We start from the raw sequence: 16,538 nt of genomic DNA, 5'->3' as shown, positions 1-16,538 counted from the left end.
GCGAAGATGCCTGGGAGGGATCACAGGAGATCAAGGAGCCCCCCTCCCCCCTCCTCCGTCAAAGAAGAACATCTTGCCCTTGACAGCCAGCTTGTGGGAGTCGGCTCGGCACAACAGCAGATAAATACCAAGTTCGGTTTAGCATACGTATGAGCGCTCTCTCCGAGCGTGCCCTTGTATCGGGTGTGGAAGGTGCGTTTGAAAGTCGATGAATGAGGAGGGGGAGGAGGGGTGGAGACTGCGAGGGAGGGCCTGACACTGCATCTACACAATGCAGAAAGGTTATGAGGGAAGGTACAGTATGTCTTCGTACACTTCTTTACTTTAGCCTTTAACGAGCTACTCCTGAAGCTGCACTTTGCACTTCAAAATGCATGTGGCTTTATTCTGCTTTATTTAATTCGATTTTATTTTATGAACTTTTTGTCTGGTGCTTAACTTTATGCATTTCATTATTTCTTTTCTATATCTTTAAATATTCCTTCACATCGTTTTTTTTATGTGAAACACTGCATGCCATTTTTCTCGCTGTAAAGAACTTTGAGCTATGAAATGTATTATACAAATAAAGTTTATTATTATTATTAATATTATTATGAGGTCAAACAAAGATCAAAACAACAACTAAAGTATCTGCACTGCAACCATCAGATCTGCTGTGTCCTGTAGGAGAGATCCAGCTGAACATGTTATGTATGAACATGTCAATTAATTATAAATCAATAGTAAAAGTTACAGGAAAGTGTGTGTTGCATCAAAAGGAAATGTAAAATTAAACATTAGAGGATAGTTTATAATGGGTATTTGAAAAGTTTGAAGTTTCACTCTTTGTGCGTTAAATGAATTTAATATACATATATTCCAGTTGTATTGTACCATATTTGCTTTAAAGACTTAAAAACTAACTCATCTCTTCAGCTTAAGGTTTTATGACTCATGTTAGCAAAGAGCTGCTTTTCATCATCATCATCATAACATCTGCATGTGGCAGACAAGATGATGAGTTGTGTGTCCGACCACCTGATGAATGTAAATCCAACATTTAGACTGTTTTTAGTTTGTCTCAAACAGATGCTAAATATCCGGCACGTTCACCGACAGACACTCACTTCCTCAGTCGCTCCGGTGCTTATTGTTTGTTTTCCTTATTCAAATACTCATCTGTCAAAATGTTTATTCAAATCTCGCTCGGTACATCGTCGTTAATGTTTAATGATCATTTTTAGGCTCGTGGAGATATTATTTAAAGTATGCTTAAATCTTGTTGTCAACGCATACATCTTAAGGAAAATAAAGTTAGGCTCATTAATACTGACTGAATATATATTATGGGTTGTAACAATTTTATTAAAATTCAGAATAAAAAAATCTGAGTTTCTTTCTCTGCTCAGCCTCTCTCTGTCTCTTTTTGCTTTTCCATAATATGATGGAGAACGCATCTTTGTTTGGTGCCAGTGTGTGGGAGTGAGGTTAGAGACACACTCTCACAAACACACCGGCTCGGTACGGGTCAGCGGGGGGAGGAAGAGGAGCGAGAAGAGGAAGAGGAGGAAGAGGAGCGAAACACAGAGCAGGAAGCTAAAATAACTCCGTGGCAGCGCTGAAGCCACCGTGTTTGTTTTTCAGGTAAATTAGAAGGAAGTAACGTTCACGTTTGTTGTCTGACGCTTTTCCGCCTGTTGCTATGACAACAGGCGCTGTTGTGATTGCCCTGATTTCGGTGATTTTAAAATGTTTTTATTTCCAGAGGGATTAAAGGCGCAACGACCTCATGTGCCCCCGCTCGGGGTCAACGGTTGTGCGTGGAAAGCGAAGGACGCTGACAACACAAACGGAGGGTCACGGCCTGTTGAACGAATGTCGTCAGAGCTGCTGAAAAATCTTCTGAATTATTTTCATACATTTTGAAAAAAGGCGAAGTTGAGACCAAAAACTTTCCCTGAATTTAACCAACTGCTTTTTCTCTTCAAGTCCCTAAATACAGCGGTGTGAAAAAGTGTCTGCTCCTTCCTGATTTCTTATTTTTCTGCATGTCTGTCACACTTAAATGTTTCAGATCATCAAACAAATTTATATATTAGTCAAAGATAACACAAGTAAACACAAAATGCAGTTTTTAAATGAAGGTTTTTATTATTAAGGGAGAAAAAAAATCCAAACCCACATGGCCCTGTGTGAAAAAGTGTTAAAACATAACTTAACTGTGGTTCAATTTCTCGAGCCACACCCAGGCCTGATTACTGCCACACCTGTTCTCAATCAAGAAATCACTTCAATAGGACCTGCCTGACAAAGTGAAGTAGACCAAAAGATCCTCAAAAGATAGACATCATGCCGAGATCCAAAGAAATTCAGGAACAAATGAGAAAGAAAGTAATTGAGATCTATCAGTCTGGAAAAGGTTCTAAAGCCATTTCTAAAGCTTTGGGACTCCAGAGAACCACAGTGAGAACCATTATCCACAAATGGAGAAAACATGGAACAGCGGTGAACCTTCCCAGGAGTGGCCGGCCGACCAAAATTACCCCGAGAGAGCAGAGACGACTCATCCGAGAGGTCACAAAAGACCCCATGACAACATCCAAAGAACTGGATGTCAGTTAAGGTCAGTGTTCATGACTCCACCAGAAGAAAGAGACTCGGCAGAAATGGCCTGCATGGCAGAGCTCCAAGACCAAAACCACCGCTGAGCAAAAATAACATTAAGGCTCGTCTCATTTTTGCCAGAAAACATCTTGATGATCCCCGAGACTTTTGGGAAAATACTCTGTGGACTGACGAGACAAAAGTTGAACTTTTTGGAAGGTGTGTGTCCCGTTACATCCGGCGTAAAAGTAACACCGCATTTCAGAACAAGAACCTCATACCAACAGTAAAATATGGTGGTGGTAGTGTGATGGTCTGGGGCTGTTTTGCTGCTTCAGGACCTGGAAGACTTGCTGTGATAAATGGAACCATGAATTCTACCGTCTACCAAAACATCCTGAAGGAGAATGTCCGGCCATCTGTTCGTGACCTCAAGCTGAAGCCAACTTGGGTTCTGCAGCAGGACAATGATCCAAAACACACCAGCAAGTCCACCTCTGAATGGCTGAAGAAAAACAAAATGAAGACTTTGGAGTGGCCTAGTCAAAGTCCTGACCTGAATCCTGTTGAGATGCTGTGGCATGACCTTAAAAAGGAGGTTGGTGCTGGAAAACCCTCCAATGTGTCTGAATTACAACAACTCTGTAAAGATGAGTGGGCCAACATTCCTCCACAGCTGGAAAAGACTCGTTGGAAGTTATCACAAACGCTTGATTGCAGTTGTTGCTGCTGAGGGTGGTCCAACCAGTTATTAGGTTTAGGGGGCAAACACTTTTTCACACAGGGCCATGTGGATTTGGATTGTTTTTCTCCCTTAATAATAAAAACCTTCATTTAAAAACTGCATTTTGTGTTTACTTGCGTTATCTTTGACTAATATTTCAATTTGTTTGATGATCTGAAACATTTAAGTGTGACAGACATGCAAAAAAATAAGAAATCAGGAAGGAGGCAAACACTTTTTCACACCACTATATGTCCAATTCTAACCAGGCTGGTAGTTATAGATTGTTCCTCATTAAATGAAGTTGCCCATGCAAATTATTTGTTCATGAACATGGCAGACGGGGCCTGGAAACTATGCAAACTGTTAAAGTAATATAAAGAATAAACCGAAATAATTACTGCATCAGGAAGCACTTTTTTTTTTTTTTTTTACTACATAATATATTTACTGAGGTGTTTAGTATTTCATAAGGAGGTCAACATGCTGCACAGGGAGGCTTGAAACACATAATTAAAGAGAGCAAAAAGTGGCAAGACGAAGCAAAGACGAGACTCGGCGTCCGGTCTAAACACGGCTAATTAGAGCGGTGACACGATAATTGGACGGGATGAGAATAAACACGCAGGTCAGGAAATGTTTAGGGACATGAGCTGCTATTATTAAAGCACATGTGCTGAGAGCTAAACACGGTTGGTGTATTGTATTAACCTCATTCTGTGTTAATCTGGCTGCAGACATGTGGGTCAAACTTAATGCAGCTCCCTTCAAGTGCAAGTAATGTAAAGGAATGTTAATTAATGTTATGCAGCTTTAACATTGGCTCCATTCACAGGCTTTGGTTCAAATTAGAGTTGATATTCATGTTCTCATTATGGCCGGACTAAATGTATACGTACAGTTATACATATAACGTCTGCTGCATGCAAAACAAACCAATATAAAGTACATCAATGACTTGTCATCCGACTGTGTTGAAAATGTTTTATATTATAATAAATCTGATATTAATCCCATGGAGACGTGAAACAGTGTCTGTTGTTATCTGCAACCTCTTCTCTGCTCTCCGAAGACAATCACAGTATAATAAAAGTAGATTACATAACTATGTCTGTGTAAAAATACCCTGACAGCATAACGCCAGGTCAAAAGGAAAATCCTCCACTTTTATTATGAAGCTCAAGAGCATTTTTTTTATTTATTTTTTCGCGTTAAAGCTTTCTCAGTTCAAATGCTGCACTGTTGTGATGCAAGTAAAAGTGTTCAGCTAGCCAGATATACATACAGCTAATTATTATTAGAGTTATCTGCTATTTACACACATTTGTGTTCAAATACGGTCATATCTCCATCATTAAGTTGTAATTATGAATAAGGAAAGGCAGATTTAGATATGAATATAAACACAGAAAAGAACCTTTGATTTCCAAATGTTATTATTTAAGATTGTGTTGGTAAATATTTTTCTACAGACATCCAGTCTGAAAGATTAGTGGTGATGTTTGCACCTTAAAGTTGAGGAAATGCATGAATGCAACATACAGGAGGATGTCAGGGAGGCCGGCTGGAAGCTGCAGCTCAGGAGAAGTCGGTGGATGCAGCAGTGGGCCGTCTAACGTGGAGGTAAATCTACTACAGAGGGCCTTCAAATTAAGACACTTGACCTCGTGGAGTGACCGAGTCAGAGCCAGCAGAGAAACTGGAAAGACCTCAGAGAGTCAATCACATCAGACGTAAGAAGGATGGAGACGAACTGAAGACGTTCTTTCAGGAAAAATGGTTCCTGAATGTATTACAGGTCTGATCTGCAGCAGAAAATTGTGTTTGAAGTTTTTCCTCTGAAAGATTTGACTGGTTATTGAAAATAAGGTTTCCGTTTTTCCGTAATGTTTAATGGATGCGTTCAATAAAGACACAGAGGATTAGAATTGTGTATAATTAGCTAAAGCACCATATATTTCAATACAAATCTACACTGAGATGAAAATGCAGAAAATCTGCTAATTGTTAAGTGTTCACTTTTTCCTGCCATCGAATATTGTATTTATGAATTTCTTGTGTGAAACAGACGACAAACTCTGACCTCATGTTAAGCTAAAAAACAGAAACAACCAAAACCAACACAACAACAATGATCCTATCAGCCTGTTGGGTGTTGGTGTCATTTAGTTTAACGCTGGATTCTCTTTGGCAAGTTGGTGAAAGTTAAAACTTACTGGATGCTTTGAAATACGCTGAATATAAATGGTCTGTTCTGTTGTCCTCCAATTTGAAACGAGTAAAGTTGGGTACTCACGCCTCATGTCTCTGAAGTAGATGGTCTGTCTGTTGGGGTTGAGCAGCTGGATAACCGAGTCGTCGTTGTCCTTCACCCGGCAGCTGATGATCGCCATCTCTCCCTCCACCACCGACACGTTGTCCGTCACCAGGTTCTGACTCACCACTGGACAAAAAAAAAAAAGAAAAAAGAAAAAGACAAGAACAATTTAAGATTAGCGGGGTTTTTTCAGGGCAGTTGAAAATAAAGTAGAAGATGCTGTTTCTTAGAAAGCACGTCATCACGTAGATAGATGGAGGCGATAAGTGAGATGTCACGAGGCGATTGACAGAGCAGCGACCTGACGCAACAGATGGTCGGTTTCATAGACGCATCTGAGAAGTCGACAGTGGAAACGGAAAAAAGGCGGCACTTTAAAAAACAAACAAAAAACACATCTATCACAGGCTAACTTCAACCTATCAGATCATTGCTGTTTTTCCTCAAATCTCCATTTTCAGACATTCCTCTAATAATGAACCTACTTCTGAATTACATCGTTACTTTACCTCCTCGAGATATTCAAAATAATTTGAATACAAAAATGTGGTTATAAGCTTCACACATATGCAACCAATGGATCATAAGTACCGTAGACTTGAAGCGCACACTTTGTGTTTGATCTTTTTATGTCATGGATTTCAAACTTTGCTGTTTTTCTTATTTACTTATAAATAAAGGTGCTCGGCCGCCCTGCGGGGCTTCAGAGGAAATTGGTCACGGCCGGCATCGGTCATCAGCCGCCTCTTAGATTGCTGCACTTCCTTGTTTCACAAACAATATCTCTGCCTGAAGAATGATAAATGGATTTCTTTCGAGCTCTCTGCTGCTTTGATTTGAAAAACTACAGTAATAACGTCTCAGACTTTTGCTTTGGGCTGGAATCTATTGTTGCAGCTGATGGTGAGCCTTGAGTGGCTTTGCTTTACTTTAAATGATCGCTGCAAGACCGAAACCAGGCGGAGTGCCAGTGGTGGCTGCTAGTTATGTCGGTCCCAGCGCAATGTTGTTGTTTTTTTGTTGTTGTGAGACACAAGTGCACACAAACAAACACACACACACGCTCCAGGCTACACAGAATTATGGACTATATATATATATATATATTATGAAATAAAATGTTCAGGAAATCTGCGAACTGTATCTGAGATGTTTATGCTGTGTCAGTAACAAAGGGAATGCATTGTAAAATATAAACAAAATAAAAAACAGTTGCAGGATTTTCTGCAGGAGTACACACTCGTCTGTTTCTGTATCTCGTCTTTATCTTTACATATGAAACGCAGCAAGGAGACACCTCATGAATTATAAAAGCAGCCAATCAGAAACATCAATTTGCTTTGATCAGTGTGTCTCTTATGTTGTATACAAATGCCTTGAAACAGCAAACACATGTTTAATGGTAGAATACTTGTAACTGGATTGATTTTTTTTTTTCTCTTAGTATATTGAGGAATTATTAATTAACACATTTGGCAAGTCACAAAAATGTGGATCTGTAAAATGTTAACTGACCATTTTTTTGTTTTTCCCCACAATATCAGATATCACAATGCAGTATTTACTTGTGGTGACTGCAGAATTATTCAATTTTATGTTTAATGTGCACTGGCAGCACTTTGTAAAGGTTTGGGAAAAGATTGTGGTCCAGTTTAATAAAGACAAAGTCTTTTAACTGCAGACAAAGTCTTTCCTGAACCTTTTACAGAGTGATTTTATAGCTAAACGTAACCGCAGGCAGGTTGTGTGGTCACCGAGGTGAACGTCCGACATGCACCACCTCCTGGCAGCTCGTAAATATGCTGCAGCTCTTCATTCAATCCAAAACAAATATCATCCTGAGCCACTGATTGGTCACCGCAACGTGACAGGAAAACAATCTAATAATATATAAATGTAAAGTCAGCCTTTTAGTCAAACGCTGCCGCAGCTCACTGCTGAGCTGAAGCCAAATTAAAGAGAGGATTTAGAGCTGCCAAGAACAGCCACAAACTTCAGACTGAGGGGACACGAAATAACAACTCCAATCCATGGCAGATGTAGCAAAGTATCAAGTCCATTACGGACTATAAATAGGAAAGCAGAAATTTACTGTGAAAATCCACCGGCGACAACGCCAGCCTGGCTGAGAACTCAGCACTTTCTTTGCCAGGTTTGACAAGGACAACAATAAAGCCATTGTCAGTGTTTCACTGCCTGAGGACTGCCAGGCACATACACACGCACACACACACACACACACACACACACACACACACACACACACACACACACACACACACACACACACACACACACAATGTGAGGTGGGTCCTCCGCAGCTTCAACTCACAGGAAGCCGCCGGGCCCGCTGGAGTACAGGGTGTGATGTACTACAGGCCGGTTTGTGCTGACCAGTTTTAAGGTGTATTTATCCATTGTGTGTTCAACCTCTCACTTTCTCTGTTTTCAGTTTCTACAAGTCTCAAATTCACCTCCTGTGAGTCTGAACCAAGCAGCAGCCAGCAGTGGCGTCACCAGTTGGTTTGTGAACAGCCTTTATGAATCCTCCGTTTGGATTATTTTCGTCGCCGTCTTTGCTGGTTTGAAGCGGTTTGGAGCAGGAAGTGACCATATTTGGAAACCAGACGATACTACGTCCCGCCCACCGATAGCTGGAACCTGACTGCACCACGGGCTTGTCAATCAAACAGACACGCCCCCAAAACAGGTCTTTTTGAAGCTTATTTTCTAATAGAATTTCATGAGAGAAGTTGAATGGGAGTCTATGGAGCCGGAGGCTTTTTGGAGCCGGCCTCTAGTGGCACTCGCTGGTATTGCAGCTTAAGGCACTTTCGCATCGGAACCATTTTTCAGACCCAGAAGCTACGAACACTTTTATATCTCATCTGTCTGTACTTAATATATCTGCAGTGACATGGCTCAAACTATCAGAGTAGGTGAGCACACATCCACCACCAGCCTCAGCAGGTGTTCCACAGAGCTCAACGTTAAGCCCTCTTCACTACTCTGGTCTTCACACACAACTTTTCTTTTTTTCTTTTTCCGGTGCAAAGCCCGTTTCGCCTCAGTGCCTTTGGATAAACTGTCCTTTTCAAGTGTGAGACCAATTTCTGTGTAGATATGGTGTTACATCATTAAGGACCCAACATAATCTGGCGGTGAACTGTTTAGGCAGCGTCCATCTGGGACGTCTTTTCTAAAGCTGTTACATTTTTTTAACTCAAATTAAAACTCATTACTGAAACTGTGATTAAAGGCCTCTGGGCCTCAGTGCAACAACTGATCTGCAGTCTGCTGTACAGTCTTTACATTCAGCGAGTGTCCGAAAACACATGCAGGAACATTTTACTGATATACAGAACTAAATCCGCTAGCTGCTCTGTTATGTATGTATACCATTATACAAGCTTGATCTTGTAAATTTGATCAGTATTGTATTCACACTTAATTGTGAATGAGCTCTGCTAAAGTGTACGTGAAGTGTGCGGCTTCACGTTAATGCTTCACATCGAGACGCGTAAATAAATGTAGACTGCTCCTCTCGATGCACCAAACAAAAAGATGCTTCCAATTGAAGTTTAGAGAAAACGTATTGAGAACAACCCCCCCACCTATTCCCCACTTATACTTTCCTCCTACATGGTTATGAAAATAGAATCACAAATGCACCTTCTCAGAGAGGCAAATAGGACTGACTCAGGGGCGGCGGTGGTGGTGGTGGTGGTGGGGGCGGGGGGGAGGGGGGGGGGTGAAAAGTGAAAAGAAACGAAAAGAACGGCAAGAAACATCAACTGCTAATTTGCATGCCTCAGTTGGCAAGCACGTCTAAATATCCCTGCCATTTAGAAGACAAGGAGGATGAGGTGGGAAGAGAGAAATTGCATCTTCTGATGCTGACAGATAAGGAGAGACAGCTTAACAAACGAGATTCAAATCAGCATCCCTTGGTGGCGCGAACACAGCCCTAAATAAATGAACCTCGCCGCCTTTAATATTCAACACTGAACCTCATTTTTCAAAGACGTGCAGAGGTGGGCGGCAGGGTGGGCATCTGGTTATGATAATACGCTTACATACTACAAAATGCATTTCAAGGCACCCGCTGAAGGTTACAAGGCAGCAGCAGGGTGCTGCAAGGTGTCTGCTAAGTTGTGTTTTAAAGCGGTGGAGGTAGTAGGGAGGACTTCAAACGGTGGCCGGCCTGTCAGCTGCTTAATTGTTCCTGTTGTGCAAAATAAACAAGTCTGACATGTTGGAAGATGGTGCGCGGAGGTGGAGGAGCTTTACACTAATTAATGGCCAACAACAAGCATGTGCGGTGGCCCGCCGAGGACACCGTCAGACCGGCCTCAGAAAAGCACTTCTGACATCACGGAGGGGAAAAGGCTGTTTAAATGTCAGACAGGAAGCTTTTTTTTTTTTTTTTTTTTTTTTTTTTTTTTTTAAGTGTATTTCTAGGCTGAATGGCCTGAAGGGAGGTCAAAGGAAAAGATAACAGGGGTCAAGGCCTGTAACAAGCACAGTTTATTATTGATATTATCACATTATGATGTTTTTAGCTTCTCGTCCTGTAACTTATTATCCGTTGAATATGAAAGGTTTTGAAAGTTTTAGTCTGTTTACTTCCAATCACAAAAATTGTACATCATTATGTACATTTAAAAAAATATGTTGCAGCGATTAAGAAATCTGAATGTATTCGGGGTTTTTTTGTGTTTTTTTTTTAACATATTACATATTTCCTTTGTCCGTTAATTTGTCATTTTGAGGTGACGTAAGCAGAGTTTTCAAATCAATCTGCAAATAAAACTGCAGCAGCAACTCAGTCGGACTTAATGCTTTGTGTGATTTTTAAATAGTAGTACGTTTTAAATTCAGTTACTTGAATTCAGTTTGTTATTTTGATATCTTTCAAACTAACTGATTACAAAGGTAATTTAAATTTTTGATAATTGATGGTAAACAAGTAATTCTTGCTGTTTATGGTCATTAATTATACTTCTAATGCACTAACAGGGTCAGGTGACCTCTATATAAAAAAGTATTGTTGCGCTTCATGCAAATAATAAATAAACTTGCCAAAGATCCTTTTGACCACCTGAAAGTAATTATGACTAAATTCTGGGATATTTAATTCGTCCATTTGTGCAAAATAAACAGCTGTTTGGATGTCGGCGTGACTGATGCATCAAAATATTTCCTTATGGTCTCAGTATAAACACGCAGATTGTCTGTGAACTTCTTCAGTAGCTGCGAGGACTTTATGAAAGGTGTCTGAAAGCTGTTCAGGAGAGACGGCTCACCAGGAAGTGTGACGTTTAGGGTGGGGCGACGGGACGAATTAAACACTTCCTGCAAACATTGAAGCTCTTAGTGAGACACATTTAGTCACCACTGACAGTCATGAACAACCGTGTGACAAGAGTACAAGATAAAGTTTCATAACTGAAAAACACATTATGATAATGGCACATCAGAGACGGTGGGAGTGATTTATAATTGCTGGCCAGAGCTGCACTTATCATGCATTCCCTTCAAATCTATCACTTAATTAGCCTTTTCCATTAGAAATGATGCTGGTGCATTCACGCACAAAAAAATAACGTCCGTGTGTCCACTGGACGGACGAGGAGACGGACACACGTCTGCCTCAGTCTCTCCGCTGTGTTAGTATTCAGCAACGCTGTGAGGGGCACATCTTTCCAATTTCCTATGCAAAATGAGATATACCGCCTGGAAACTGGGAATAGTAGAATAATCTGCAGGAAGCGCTGTTCTATAAGGGCAGGAAGACGACATAAATCACGGCTTTATTGACACGATATTCTCAGACTCCACATTCAGAAACCACAGCAGCTGCTTGGACGTGTTATCTGATTAGAGGAAAGCATGTAATAATGACCGCAAAGTTATTGTTCGCCGACAGTGTTGAAATACCGAAATGGCAATTTTATGTTGAATGTTTTCCCAAATAGTCATCTCACATCCGAAGATGAACTGGCTTTTATTAATGTGACGACAACATGGAAACCAACTTACAGACTTGGCTGATAGGAAACATATGAACGAGTGTTTATTCTGTTTTATTTTTTGTCAGTTGCATCATCATTAGCAGTCGTGATGCAGCTGCTCTTGAGGAACAGATGAAAACTGTTGAAATGCAGTTTGTTTGTTCTTAGATTCATTTGGAAATTGAATTGGCTGCTCGACAGGATTTTTATTTAATTAAAACTTTAGTTCCAGCATTATTTGGACATCGATGCAGGAACGGATCCCTGCTCATGTAAGTGATGAATAAGACTGAATATCAAACCATATACTGTACCAGCATCTAATTTCAGGTATTTTTGTGTCTTTATTATGCAAGCAAAAATAAATAAAACAGTTTAGAGAGCATATTTGTCGCACTGCAATTAAAAATCAAGTTTGTCAGTAAAAATATGAACTTGGAGGAGAAATAATTTGCATTGCAAATTAATTTGCTCTTACAGTTCTTAGTTTTGGTCAAGGATTCCAGAATTTTGCTTATGAAACTAAACTTTTTGGTTGCGAATCAAAACCTTTTTTAGTTGTGAGTTGAGTTGAATGTAGTGGGCGGGACTAAATTCCGAATTCTGTGACCAAATATAAACAAAACTGTGAGAGCAACTTTGTTTGTCAAGGCAAATAATGTTATTCTCAGTTCATACATTTGTACCTACAAACTTGATTTTTGATTGCAGTGCAAGACATTTGCTCTCAGAACTGTTTTTTTTTTTTCTGCATTAAAAAATACCTTCACAACCATCCACTTTGTCTGGAAGAGGCTCACATCTGTTTCACTGCAACAAAGTTGGAGACCCTCAATCTACGACCACCTGCCGAGCACCGGTACGTTTAGAAGGTATAATAATAACTATGTGCAGGTTTTCTATACCTGCGAGTTGTCGCTAGTTTGTTCCCGAGCTCCTGAGTTGCATTAGTAACCTATCATCAGAGCAGCCATATCCACAGCATCACATATAGAATCAGAAGTGTGGCCATAGTGTGAGCAGTAATCATATCCACAGCCACAGCCGGGCAGAGCAGCTGCAGCTGTGCTCACAGCCAGTGGCTGTATAGTGCCAGAGCGCCGCGCTTTGAGTAATGAGCAATAAATGCATTATGTAAAGTGTCACATCATCCATCCTTTCTGTAGCAACTTCAGAGTGTTTTCATAACCTGGCAGCGTACCGCTTTATAAATGGAGCGGCGCGTTGGACTGGACCGAGTGTTTCTACGGATCAGGGGTAATGTAAAAAAATATTCCGAAGTACTGCAGGATAACAAAATAAAAAGCTCCCACCGTGACCCTTCAGGGGCTTCGTAGCCTTTTGTGTTTAAATGGCATTTAACAATTAACACCCGAGGCTCCTTTTCTTTTCAAAAAACATGTTTACAGACAGATATCGCAGCAGGTTATCGTGGTACTGTCTCGATACGGGGACTTCGGCATTAAATCATTATTGTATCACAATAACGTCAAACCAACCAGCAGCTATTCATCACAACAACAACCAAGTGTTTGTGAGTTGATTATCAAAGCATCATGAAACAAAAAGACACCGGTGGCTGTCTGGAAGCTAACAAATTGGTGCAAAGAAATTATCTTATGCTTTGGAAAATTCTAATCATTATGAAAATCTAAATATCTTCCTTTAGATGAAGCTAGCGTGACATAAATAAGTAATAAAGCTTTGACTCTACAAAGATATAAAACATTTAAGATGAATTCATTCTGTATTCATGTAAAAGCATTTTGCACCATGATAAATACGAATATGTGAAGTTGAATAGTCAAATTGCATCTTTTAAGTTTCATCGAGCGTTATGTACCTCTAATATCTCGAGGTTTGCCGACGGCCGGTAACATATTTGGCCCGTGGCGCTGAAGCGGGGCTCGATTTCAGCCCTCGGCCGTCCGCCTCCAAAAAGTCCAAGCAGCCAATCGGAGATTAAAGTTGTCAAGACAATGACACTCCACACTGCACCGTACAAAGCTAGCCCGGGGCCCAAGTTCACTAAGACGGCAATGGAAGAAGAAAAATAAATAAATGCCATGTTCCATTTGGCTAACAGCTGCATATTTCCATTTGGTTCAGTAAGAAACGTATGCATATTAACTGAGGTCGCACAGATGGACGCCGTGACAGCGTCAAAGATTTCCATGTGAGATACAGATATCCAACTCCATCGGCAACCATATCTTGGATGTTCTTTGACTCACTCGGCTTGTAGATTTCTTTCTGTACATAAAAGAACACTTGTACACAAGATTGACAGATAAAAAGGTTGGCGAACATATCAAATATTAATCCAGGCGTCAGCCTCTTAATGTATCTTTATTTTATTTCTTTTATTTTTTTTATTTTTTTACCATACCACCTCTCCCTGCGGTGTTATTAGTAGTAATAGCACCAGTACTGCATTTTTTATTAGATTCACCGTCAAACATGCATTTATTCATGCCCCGTCTCAATCAGAAACATGATGCAACGCGCCGCAATCTCGTACAGTACGCTGCGTTTTCTTAACTTAGGTGTTTAACATTTGTGGGCGCCGCTCTCCGCGCAGCGGGCGATCACCGCAACCAATCGAAAGATATTAATTTCTCTTTGACATTTGGAGGGACATGTGTATCTGAGTGCGTACAATCATTTCTCCTTTTCTCTGTCGGTGTGGCTCCTGCTGATAAAATGACAAATCTTTGCGCGCTGGGCCGGAGCAAGTGTGTGCGTGTGCATGTGTGTGTGTGTGTGTGTGTGTGTGTGTGTGTGTGTGTGTGTGTGTGTGTGTGTGTGTGTGTGTGTGTGTGTGTGTGTGCGTGAATGTGTTTTGCCAATGCCTGATTGCGCTGTCCTGTCTGATTGCATGTTTTCACAGATGTGTGCGAGCACGTCTGATTGTATGTCTGTGTGCACCGCCAGGCCTTGATTTCTGAACGACTGTATGAGTGCAGCATAACGACCTCTCAGGTCACCATAATAATGATGTGGACGATATGTATAAACTTCAGGGTGAGTCTGGCCTTCATACATATGTACCATGTCAAACTTAAAGGGCAATTCTGTCTTATATTCTCGGTTTTTGAACAATCAGTGGTGAAAAGATGATTTTTTTTTCTACAGAAAAATGAGTGGTCACATAATCAGGAGTTTGAAACAAGGCTGCTGGTTAGTGAAATGTATTTGGAGGTGAAACACCGAGGTGACTCCATGTGCAATGACAGATTTGTAACTGCACTTCTGCAGGAAACGGTTCAGAAACGATCACTCGTGCTGGAATTTGTTTATGAACTAACTGTTTTCACTGCAACACAGCGCTACAGCACAGAAGTTGTAAGGAGGATGTTGTTATTTCAGGTGGATGTGGGTGTGCACAGAGCCGGTCCCTTTGACACCGGAGATTCACACCGTGGATTCAGTGTGCTTCAGCTAAAACGATAAAAACACACAGGTAGAAAGAAAATAAAGGAAAGATACTAAAGAAGTAAACCTGCTGACTTCTTTTTTTGAACCTATATCATAGATCCTTTTACAGAAGAGGACCTTGGAAATGTCTCCTGGTCTGCTCACAGCTTCAGCCACATCTTTTATGAAGGTTGTAGCTGAAAGCACGCGAGTCTAAAATTGTAAAGATGTTGAGTGTCGTGATATTGACAGATATTTATGGATGGAGGCATGCATCATCAGAGCTGCTGAGGTGCCATTGATGCAAGGGTTGTTGCAGGGAATAAAATTATGGCTGTGAGTTAGCATTAGATACGCCAGCTTTAATTAACTGAGTAAGACATGGGAACAGAGCCGTGATAGGGATCTCCTGCGCTCGCATCTCGTGTGAACAGGTCTTATCTGTCAGAGCATTTCAACTTCTAGGAGAACATCCATCGAGAACTTTGTGGAATTTTTCCATTAGCACCGACTCTTAGCCTTAAAAGTTATTATGAGACTGATGTTACCAGAAAAGTGGCTATATATGACGAGCAGCCTTTTCAAGAGCGCTCTCAGCGCTGGAAAAGCAGAGAGTTAACCAAATGTGGAGTGTGTCACTATATGCACTCAATGCCAGCAAAACACAATTAACAAGTCACCTGGAAAGAGCTACGGAGTCAAGCAACCAAAGAGGCAGTCAGTGCGCTGTGCAGCTGCAGTCAGCTGAAATCAAAGTGTTCATGGACGAGATCAGTACTTAACAGGAAACGAATTTCTGAAAGTATTTGTTTCTGCTGTATCGGTTGGAAATGAACACTAAAACTATGACCTAAAATATAGCGAACAATCCCTCAGTGTGCAGTGAAACTGTGTGTGCACCGGACTGGAGAGAAAAGCGGACGTAGCTTTCAGGTCGGCAAAATAAGGGCCGAAGTGCTTTAAGCTGCAATACCAGCGAGTGCCACTAGAGGTCGGCTCCAAAAACCCTCCGGCTCCATAGACTCCCATTCAATTTCTGTCATTAAATACAAAGTTAATAGATTTTTTTCTACAAGGTATTTCAGTGTTCTCAGCTAAAGTCGCTCTTTCTTATTAGTTTTCTGGAGGTCTGTCTGAAAATAATCCCTCATTCATTAGAAAATGAATTAGAAAAAAAAAGTGGCTGTTTGATTGACAGGCCTGTCAGTGGGCGGGACGTAGTATCATCTGCTTTCCAATCAGAACGAGGCTTCATAACAGTAATCACACAGCTGCAGTAACTACGGTACGTACAGTGACGGATGTTTACTTCTCCTTTTACTCTTCACCTTTTTTCCTGTCTGAATACATTTGTCCAAACTGGGTTTTATTTCAAAGCTGTCTGATCCTCTGACCACTTGTCTTTCCCGCCTCAGCAGACATCTTTTTACTGACAGATCTCAGCAATTGCTTTGGTGAGTACTGAGGCATTACAAGAAAA

At 40.9% G+C, this 16,538-nt stretch overlaps 1 protein-coding gene across 4 annotated transcripts in view; it reads right to left on the bottom strand.

Moving 5' to 3' along the window:
* The window catches only part of cadm1a (cell adhesion molecule 1a), a 331,329-nt gene that overhangs the window by 78,557 nt on the left and 236,234 nt on the right, over nucleotides 1-16,538 (bottom strand). For all 4 annotated transcript variants that reach the window (XM_069145843.1, XM_069145844.1, XM_069145845.1 and 1 more), the window contains exon 3: nucleotides 5,607-5,753. In XM_069145843.1, coding sequence (XP_069001944.1) covers nucleotides 5,607-5,753 — 147 coding nt within the window. The remainder of the gene's footprint in view (nucleotides 1-5,606; nucleotides 5,754-16,538) is intronic.

The sequence above is a fragment of the Embiotoca jacksoni genome, unplaced genomic scaffold (assembly GCF_022577435.1).
Source record: "Embiotoca jacksoni isolate LCO1_2020_lvr unplaced genomic scaffold, fEmbJac1.0.p SCAF_13, whole genome shotgun sequence".
Lineage (NCBI taxonomy): Eukaryota > Metazoa > Chordata > Actinopteri > Embiotocidae > Embiotoca > Embiotoca jacksoni.
This window is presented reverse-complemented; position numbering and strand designations above follow the sequence as displayed.